The 10,457-nt window shown below is 35.6% G+C and overlaps 1 protein-coding gene across 2 annotated transcripts in view; it reads left to right on the forward strand.

The window, feature by feature from the left end:
- Nucleotides 1-10,457, forward strand: part of sec24b (SEC24 homolog B, COPII coat complex component) — a 36,726-nt gene extending 26,269 nt beyond the window's left edge. Inside the window, exons 20-23 of one of the 2 annotated variants that reach the window (XM_081383520.1) lie at nt 766-870; nt 952-1,044; nt 7,063-7,166; nt 9,477-10,455. In XM_081383520.1, coding sequence (XP_081239646.1) covers nt 766-870; nt 952-1,044; nt 7,063-7,166; nt 9,477-9,591 — 417 coding nt within the window. In that variant the 3' untranslated portion in view covers nt 9,592-10,455. Of the gene's footprint in view, nt 1-765; nt 871-951; nt 1,045-7,062; nt 7,167-9,476 lie in introns of both variants that reach the window. The other variant, XM_081383519.1, reaches the window with a different exon arrangement.

Below are 10,457 nucleotides of genomic sequence, written 5' to 3' on the forward strand. Positions count from 1 at the left end.
AAATATCTACACTATTGGTCAATAGTTTTGAATAATTAAGATTTTTTAAATGTTTTTGAAGTCTTTCAAGGCTGAATTTATTTGATCAAAAATAGTAAAAGCAGTAATATTGTGAAATATTAGTCTATTTTAAAATACCTGTTTTCAATTGTAATGTATTCATTCAGATCATGTGTTTAAAGCTGAATTTTCAGCATCATTACTCCAGTCTTCAGTGTCACATGATCCTTTAGAAATCATTCTAATATGATGATTATCAATGTTGAAAATGTTTTTTCTGCTTATCTTTGTGTGGAAACTGTGATAAACTACCATTCAAAAGTTTGGAGTAAGAAAGGTGGGGAAAAAATACATTTATTCAACAAGAAAATGCATTAAATGTGACATTTTATGATGTTTCAAAAGATTATGATTTAAAAAAAAAAATGCTCTTCATTTGAACTTTCTGTTCAGCAAACACAAAGATTCATTAAGCAGCAAGAACATTACTAATTAAAAGAACAATTATTAATTATCAAGCAACAAATCGGCATATTAGAGTGATCTTGCTTCAAAGAATCATTTAGTGGTTCACGACAAAGTTAAATTATAGTAGTAAGGAAACAATAACATAACTCTTCAAGGAGATTTGTGCTTTATGCTTATTTTTATGATGCTTTTTATTAAAGTGCTAACAAATTTCAGGAGCCAGTTTTTTTTAATGGCCAGTAATGATGAAGTTTGAGATTAGACTGAATAGATTTGTGTGTTTTGTCTGTCCTCTAGGCGGCGCTGCATCTGAACGACTCTGTGATTCCTCAGCCTCCTTTACTGCAGCTCTCAGCAGAGAAACTCACTAGAGAAGGAGCGTTCCTCATGGACTGCGGCAGCGTGAGTGTATCTCTAGACGCATACGACAGCGTTGTGTAGCGGCAGCTTCCCTCACTGTGGTTTCTGTCCTTCGCTCTGTAGGTGATGTACTTCTGGGTGGGGAAGTGCTGTAACGAGATGTTCATACGTGACGTGTTGGGCTACCCCAATTATGCATCCTTACCGTCCAACATGGTGAGTGTGTGTCGTTGGTGAACTCTTTGTTTTTCATTTCTCACATGTATCTTCTTCCACTCCGTTGTGTTAAAGGTGACGGATCAGGTATCATATGGAAAACAGGATTTTCCTGCTCTGTAAAAAAAAACATACTCAAGTTCACAACTCCCTCTCTCGTCTACTCGGACCATTTATTGAAACGAAGCTGCAAAAATCATGTTTTCAGAAATCATAATGCATTAAATGGTTAGTTCACCCAAATTTTTTTAATTATTCCATAGTTTACTCAAGCCATCCTTGGTGTATATGTCTTCTTTCAGCCAAACACAATCTGAGTGAATATTCTGGCTCTTCCCAGCTTTATAATGGAAGAATGAGTGAATGGTACCCCAAAAAAAGCAAATCCATCCATCATAAAAGTAATCCATACGACTCCATGGGATTAATAAAGGCCTTCTGAAGCGAAGCGATGCGTTTTTGTGAGAAAAATACCAATATTTATAACTTAATTAACTATAATCACTGGCTTCTGGTAACGGCCATATGCGAGTCTAGCTACTAAATAGTAAATACTATAATAACCTAAAATTTGATAAAAGTAAATAATAACAACAAAATTACTAAAACTTTAAAGAGGTCATGAACTGGCTTATATTGTTGTCTGAGGTCAACTTAAGACGTTCGCTTGGTTTTTACATTCAAAAACATCAAAATGAATAAGTAATAGGCTATTTTCTACCCTGGTTTTGAGCCTAGCTCCGGTTTTTATGGGCGTGCCGCATTGAAGACTTGGAAGTAAACGCCCACTGCTATGATTGGATAACAGTTTTGCATATTATAATGAGTTTCATGTAATGCGTGAATCAGTGGGCGGGGCTAAACAGGCGGTGTTGAAGTAGGCATTGATCTTTTGCGGAGGCAGGGTTTGATACCCTTTGACCTCATAGATCCCCACTTTGAAAAACGAGTCGTTCGCTGTGCCTGGTGTCAATAAAAGCTTTTATTGGACTAACAAGGAAGTTTTCAGTTCTGAAACTTACAGGATATTCTTATAGTATGATGACCTCTTATGTCAAAAGCTCAAGGAAAATGTGATTTCTCAGTTCATCACCCCTTTAAAATATAAAGATACGCTTAAAGCCTGTCAAACAGAGCGCGAGTACTAAACCAAGTTGTCTTTTGCATCTTATTGCGCTTAAACAGTCAAATACACACAAGGTTTACAGAAACGCAGTCGTCTATGTCTTCAGTGAACGTAAACAGTTGGGAGAAAGCCAAAACCACAGACGCTTGTCATTTAATGTTAATCAAACAACAATAGACAGAGAAAATCACTCGCTGCTCTTGGCTGAATAACTTCAGTAGCTTTAATAAGAATCAGTGTATATAGAATTAACACAGTGAAGTCTATGTAGTGTTTTATTTTTACATTCATTCAATTTCAACTGTTAAATAGACATACTGTGAAAAAATATTATATTGTATTTGTAATGTGTATCTGGTTTCATTTTTAATAGCAAAGATAAAATAAGGGATGAAGATTTTCATCTTCGCCCACCTCTACTTTTCTTTTTTTTTTTATATTTTGTTATCTTGTAAGGCTAAATTTTTTAAATGGCGAAAATAGTTTGGCTGTGCTGCGCAATCACATGGAAAATAGTAAAACCAACATGAGAAAATCGTGATATGATCGTTTTGCCATATCAATGATACTCAAAAGCACTGCAATGATCATAAAAATACGAAATTATGGCCTTTTATGTTGCAAAATGTAAAAGAATAGGAGAATATTGCCTCTTATGTGTTCAAACCACATTCATACTGAATGTTTCTCAAACTCCTCTCTGTCTCCTCTCTATATGATCATATTCTTGGAGTTATGAAGGACAGAAGCTGCTTCTGATCAGCATTAGAACGTGAACCAGAGTTTGTTTTTCATTTTGAAAGTCTGCCAACATGATCCCACCCTGGAGAGGATTGTGGGCCCTGTATCGTTTCTCTAAACCTCACATACTTCACTCAGATTTCACACAAAAACCACTGTCCTAAACATCTGAATATTCCAGACGCTTCATGAACCCTGTGAAACCGTTCTATTGTTTCCCAGTTTTGTTTCATATTTCTGGAGTCCATAGTGAAGAAAAAGCATGTCTAATTAATCGAATTCATGAAACTTGTTCAATGTAACAGCATTTTTTTTGTGGTTCAAAATAAAAAAAAATTAGGGCCCTAATGAAATTTTTCATTTATTCCAAAAATTCCATTTTATTTTTCCTAGATTCTGTGTTAATTTAAATGTTGGATTCCGTTTGAATAGTTTCATTAAATGTTAATGATCAAGAAGCATGCTTAATCAATTGGATTCATGAAACTTTAACAACCTAATAATTTATGCTTTTTTTTTTTTCAATAATAGGTCCCTATGGGTTTTTTTCTCTCCAGAAATTCTGTTGTCTGTTTTAATTTTTCCAGATTTATGATTTAATACAAACTTATCCAAAACAGTTAGTTCACCCAAAAATGAAGATTCTGTCAGTAATTACTCTCCCTCATGTTGTTCCAACCCTGTAAGACTTTCGTTCATCTTCAGAACACAAATTAAGATATTTCTGATGAAATCTGAGAGCTGTCTCACTCCTCCATAGGCTTCTAGGTAATCGAGATCTGCCATCCCAGAAAAGTTAGTAAAGACATCGTTAAAATAGTCCAAGTGACTACAGTGGCTCAACCTTAAAGGGCATCTATTATGCAAAATTCACTTTTACATGGTGTTTGAACATAAATGTGTGTTGGCAGTGTGTGAGCAAAACCACCCTAGAATGATAAAAATCCACCCAGTGTTTTTTTTACAATCTCAATAAATCATAAGCACTGTCTCAGAAAGAGCTGTTCTCAGATTAGACCAGTGTTGGGGAAGTTACTTTTAAAAAGTAGTGTTTGCTCGTTACTCGTTACTTTTTAAAAAAGTAATCCGTTACTTTACTTAGTTACCCCATTTGGAAAGTAACTTTTTACGGTACTCGTTACTATTACGTTACTTTTATGTTGCTTGACTTTGGGCAGAACCCAATATCTGTTCCTAAATATGTAGACATAAAGTTATACAATGGAGGACATAACAGGTAATTATTTTGTGCTCTTTATTATAAAAAATAGTATCAATTTCGAAAGAAAAAAAGTCCTTCTCATTGGCGCTGCTGTGTGCGGCAACTTTTATTCTCAGCCGGCTCTGCATCATGGGGTAGAGTGTGACACTCCGCGATGAGCAGCGCGCCCGCACCACTTCGCTCCGCTCCCCCTATCCACCGAACTTTAAATTTCGGCAACAGCCAATAAAGCGCTCCTGCTCTCTAACACCGGTGCGAATCGCGTCTTGATAGCATAGGACAAAATGATATAGAAGACATAAGCTTAGTTTTCAGACATACGACTCACTCTAAGGGAGTAGGAGAAAAAAAAGAGATTTTGAGAGAAAAAATATATTTTGTTTAAAAGTACACATATTCAAGCTTTCTATATATTTCTCAGGTCTGTGAGACAAGTATAGCTTATCTGAGTTTCGGTTCATTTACAGTATGGAGACGAGCTCCAGTTCACGCGCTGGTGCCGTCATGATTATTTTGCATGCCATATTTACTTATTTATTAAATTCAGGCAATTGATTGGTTGGTAAAACATTGATTAAAATTAAGATACAATTAATACTCAACGAAATTCGTTTTAAAGAAAGTCTTTCTACAAAAACAAACTTAATAAAGTGGTCTAAATCATGTCTGCCCACTCCATTTATCTCCCGATATATTGCACAAAATTATGATCTTACTCATGCTTTTCACTTTTCATATAATCAACATAGGTTAAATTATTTATTTATTTATTTCATTTAAACATAAATATGAAACTAAATAGTTTTCTTTAATTTACTTCTTATTAAATTCAGGCAATTGATTGATAAAACATTTATTAAAATTAAGATACAATTAATACAAAACGAAATTCACTTTAAATACAGGTTTTCTACAAAAACAAACTTAATAAAGTGGTCAAAATCATGTCTCCACACAAAATTGTTATTTTATTTAATTTAAACATAAATATGAAACTAAATCGTTCTCTTCAGATCTCAACCGTTCTCTTCTCTCAAGCGCGCAGCGGAGGCAGTGTCGCTGTCAAATATATCCATGGGAAAAGTAACGTTGCGCCGAATTGAAAAAGGAACTACGTTTCGTTACCAAATTTTTTGTAGTAACGCGTTACACTACTTTTTACCCGAAAAAGTAGTTACGTTACTGTAACGCGTTACTTTGTAACGCGTTACACACAACACTGGATTAGACGCAATGTGACGTAGAATTGAGCAGGCCCCTCCCACGACTGTTGATTGACACTTCAGTTTGAGCCCAGACCCGCCCTGAGTGAGCTGGACACAGTCCGCCATTGTTCGACGCTTGAGCAGCTGTAGACAAGAATGTCTCCTAAGCGATTGAGGTGTGTTGTTGATGGATGTAAGAATGAACATAGCAGTCTTCATTTACTCCTGTTGTTACTCAAGGATGGATCTGTACTGTTTGTGATCCAGCTTACACTCTCCGGAGCAACAGGCCTAACGTGACTGGACACGGAAGAAATTAAAGTGTGAGCGCTCTGTTTATGACAGCTCTTCGAGTCATTTTACGGATATAAGGTTTACCAGTCTATTTAGCACCCACTGAAAAGGTGTGTATATTTGTTTACTGTTAGTTGTAACGAGTGTTTTGTGTACTTCGCTGTGTATGTTGTTGATAATGAAAGGGAGAGAGAGTTTATGGATAAGACTTTAATGCGCACTTATGTTTATTCAGCTCTTACAGAGATTCTCTGGAGTAAAACTAACGCTCATCTTTTGTGTGATGTACAATAAACTTCACTGAACTCGTCAGTATATTTTGGTCATCATTCGGACGGGGTTTGCTACAGCAGGCTTGTATTAGTGGATAAAAGCAGATGACAAATAAATTATAACCATAATGAAACTAAACTATACCTGTTCTATGTCCATACAGCATATATTCTCTGGCTCTGTGGGCATTATTGTCCGACTCAGAGTCGAAATGAACACCGCAACTGAGAGTTTCTGTTCTGATATTATCAGATGAGATTGTCCTGACTCTGAGCGCGAGCTCGTGAGGCTCCGCCCCCTGTGCCGTGCAGCAGCAGTTAATTTGCATTTAAAGGGATACACATTAAAACAGCGCGTTTTTCTGAGCCCCAAAAAATTACAATTTAAACATGCTGTAAAAAATGATCTGTTGGGTATTTTGAGCTAAAACTTCACATACACACTCTGGGGACATCAGAGACTTAGTAATCTTAGTAATCAGAGATCTTGTGAAAAGAGTCATAATAGGTGCCCTTTAAGTTTATCAAGCAACGAGAATACTTTTGTGCGCAAAACAAAAATAACAACTTTATTCAACTCTTGATTTTCTTCTGTTTCTCTGAGTGAGTTCATGTAGTGTAACAGCGCAGCGCTTCTGGTTGTACGTCAGAACGGAGGCTCACTATTGGCCGACGCTGGTCATGTGATGCGTGTGATGCTGGCCAATAGTGAGCCTCCGTTCTGATGTACAACCCAGAAGCGCTGCGCTGTTACACTACGTGAACTCACTCAGAGAAACACAGAAGAAAATCAAAAGTTGAATAAAGTCGTTATTTTTGTTTTGCGCACAAAAAGTATTCTCGTCGCTTGATAAAGGTTGAGTCTTGATTACCTAGAAGCCTATGGAGGAGTGAGACAGCTCTCAGATTTCATCAGAAATATCTTAATTTGTGTTCTGAAGATGAACGAAAGTCTTACGGGGTTGGAACAACATGAGGGAGAGTAATTACTGACAGAATCTTCATTTTTGGGTGAACTAACTCTTTAACAATTTAATTAATCTTTGAATGAAAAATCCAATGAAAAGTGCTAACAACCTTTCATCATCTTACTGACGAAAAACCGAAACTTTTTGGGAATGAATAGAAAACATGCTTCTGGTTGCCCTTGTTTCACAGACTGAGATTCCAGAGCTGCAGACGACGTATTCAGAGCGAACTCGAGCCTTCATCTCGTGGCTGTTGGAGTCGAGAACCTTCCATCCTGCGTTTCATGTGGTCAAGTACGTCTGCTCTCTCTCTCTCTCTCTCTCTCTCTCTCTCTCTCTCTCCCCGTTTCTCCTAATTCCACACAGCTTTTCTTCCTCTCCATCTTTCCCAATCGCTTCATCTCTCCCTTCCCGCCCCTGTTATTCATAGTCACAGGGCAGCGTATTGTTCCTGAGGGAGGATGGTGTGTTTTTATACTATCACACACTGCCTCCTCTCACAGTGGGAGTTGCATTCCTTCAAGAGGGGTTTTTTTAGATGTTGGTTTGTTATGAAATCTGTGTTTAAACGAGCCCACGAACATTCCTCTCAGATTTACTGTGTCTTAAATCCTACTGTATCATATTTGAAACGCACGTTTCTAAGGCCTCTAGCCAATCAACAAGATCAAAACTTGTGTCGCACACAATCTACTTCATGCCTTCTGTCGTCTGATGGATAGTTTATACTTTTTAGTAAGGAAAAGTTATTTTGGTATAATTGTAAACGTCATTCGTGCTATGTGTCTTTTTGCTGTGAAATTTAGGGCTCTGAAACGATTAATCGCATCCAAAATAAAAGTTTGTGTTCACATAATATATGTGTGTGTACTGTGCATAATTTGTAGATATAAATACACACACATGCATGTATATATTTAAGAAAAATGTGTTATTTATATATAAAATATTTATATTTATACATAATACAAATTATATATATATATATACAGTCAAAAGTTTGGAATCATTACTATTTTTAATGTTTTTGAAAGAAGTCTCTTATGCTCATCAAGCCTGCAGTTAAAAAAAAACAACAACAAAAAAAACAGTAATATTATGAAATATTATTACAATTTAAAATAATAGTTCTCTTTTTTTAATATATTTTAAAATGTAATTTATTTTTGTGATGCAAAGCTGAATTTTCATCAGCAAGTACTCCAGTCTTTGGTGTCTTATGATCCTTCAGAAATCATTCTAATATGATGATTTGATACTCAGTTATTATCAATGATGGAAACAGTTGTGCTGTTTAATATATTTTTTTTGGAATACTTTTTTCAGGATTCATTTATGAGTAAAACGTTAACAGCATTTATTCATAAAAACAGCATTTATTCAAAATAAAAACATTTCTAACAATATAAATCGTTACCATCACCTTTTATCAATTTAACGCATCCTTGTTGAATTAAAGTACTAATTTCTTTTAAAAAAAAATAGTTATTGTTCCCAAACTTTTGAACGGTAGTGTATATTGTTACAAAAGATTTCTATTCTAAATAAATACAGTTCTTTTTAACTTTTTATTCATCAAATAATCCTGAAAAAAGTATCTCAGGTTATAAAAAAAATATTAAGCAGCACAACTGTTTCCAACATTGATCATAAATCAGCATATTAGAATGATTAAAATAAATTACATTTTAAAATATATTAAAAAAGAGAACCATTATTTTAAATTGTAATAATATTTCATAATATTACTGTTTTTTTTTTTGTTTTTTTTTGTTTGTTTTTAACTGCAGGCTTGATGAGCATAAGAGACTTCTTTCAAAAACATTAAAAATAGTAACGTTTCCAAACTTTTAACTGGTACTATATATATATATATATATATATATATATATATATACAGTATATTTAAGCAAGTATTTCTTAAATATATACATGCATGTGTGTGTATTTTTATATACAAATTAATTATGCACAGTACACACACACATATTATGTGAACACAAACTTTTATTTTGGATGCGATTAATCGCGATTAGTCGTTTCACAGCCTTAGTTTTATAAAGAAAATGTAAGAATAACTTTTATATTGTTAGTAATATTTAAGATAAACACTTACTGGACTTAGGTTTACTTGATTATCCATACATCATTTAAAAAAAAATCATGATCAAATATGATCATCAGGTTTATTTGTTCATCTCTCAATCATTGCATTGCATTATATGTTCAAAGCTACAGAGCTTTGATCATAAAACTAAGCATTTAAATATGATCTTACTAAGACATGTTATTGAGAGAGATGACTGATATTTATATGCATAAGGTCTGTTATATAGTTATAAAGATCTCATTGATTTACATTACAAGCATCAGAAATTCATCTTTTTGCTCATATAAATAACATCTGCATCAAATTTCATATTTTTTCTCAGTTTGTGCCTCTGAATAAAACTGAGGTGTTCGAGTTTGAGCTGCATATTCTCACTATATCATACGAGCCATAAAAGCCTGATGTATCAAACATGAGAAACACATGCATATTTTGATAGTAGATTAAATAGAGCCAAGTTTGATCTCATGTTGACTCATGCTGTCTTTCTCCAGGGACGACGCCTCGGCCAAGACCAGTTTTTTCCAGCACCTCGTGGAGGACCGTACTGAATCTGCCTTCTCTTATTACGAGTTCTTGCTTCATGTTCAGCAGCAGATGTCGAAGTAGAACCGAAGAAACCCCTTAGAACCGGCCCAGGGTTACAGCTAGCTTCTGTTCCGCGGCTCAACTTTAGCAGGGAGTTCATTGATTGGACCGCTGAGAGGCAGAGACACGCCCCCTGGCCCCACCGGCCAATCACAGCCTGTGGCTCGTCTGGGGGAGGAAGTGCTTAGAGACAAATAAGGATAAAAGAAGTTAAAAAGTAAATAATTAATGGACTATAATGGCAAAAAAGGAAGAGCATAGGACAAAGATGAAACGTAGTGGACTGGACTGCACATAGAGACACTGAACAAGCTGTTTTCAATCATTCCCATCGCTAACTTACCCGTTCATATTCAGCCATCATCATGAGTAGCCAGACGCAGCAGTGAAGAACATTTTCTGTGCTCATTTTCCTGTGTTTTACATGTGTTTCCAATCATTGTGATTTGGGTTTTTTAATACATGTCGCATATTATGAATCGCCCCACATCATCCGCTCATAGACACTATGTGCTTGTATGCGTTTTCTTTATTTGCTAATGTTCTCCTCGTGTCACTTCCCCCTCTCCCCAATGTCCACCTGTCCTCTCCTTATAACGTGACTTGTGAACCCGTGTCCGTCGTGATGGTGTGATAACTCATCTGTCTTCATCCAGCATAGACTCAACAGTGGCTGCTCGAACCCCCCCGCCCCCCTCGTCTTCATCATAAGCTGCTTGACATCGTTTAATGAAGCCGCGATGTTCCTCGCTGACAATGCATTGTTTTCTTTGGGAAAACGGATCAGGCCACCAACAAATGTTGCTATCCACTTTGTAACTCAAAAATATTTTAATGTGCTATAATTTATGACAAGCTTATTGAATAAAATGAAATGATAATTCTAG

The sequence above is a fragment of the Scardinius erythrophthalmus genome, assembly GCF_964197995.2.
Source record: "Scardinius erythrophthalmus genome assembly, chromosome: 13".
Lineage (NCBI taxonomy): Eukaryota > Metazoa > Chordata > Actinopteri > Cypriniformes > Leuciscidae > Scardinius > Scardinius erythrophthalmus.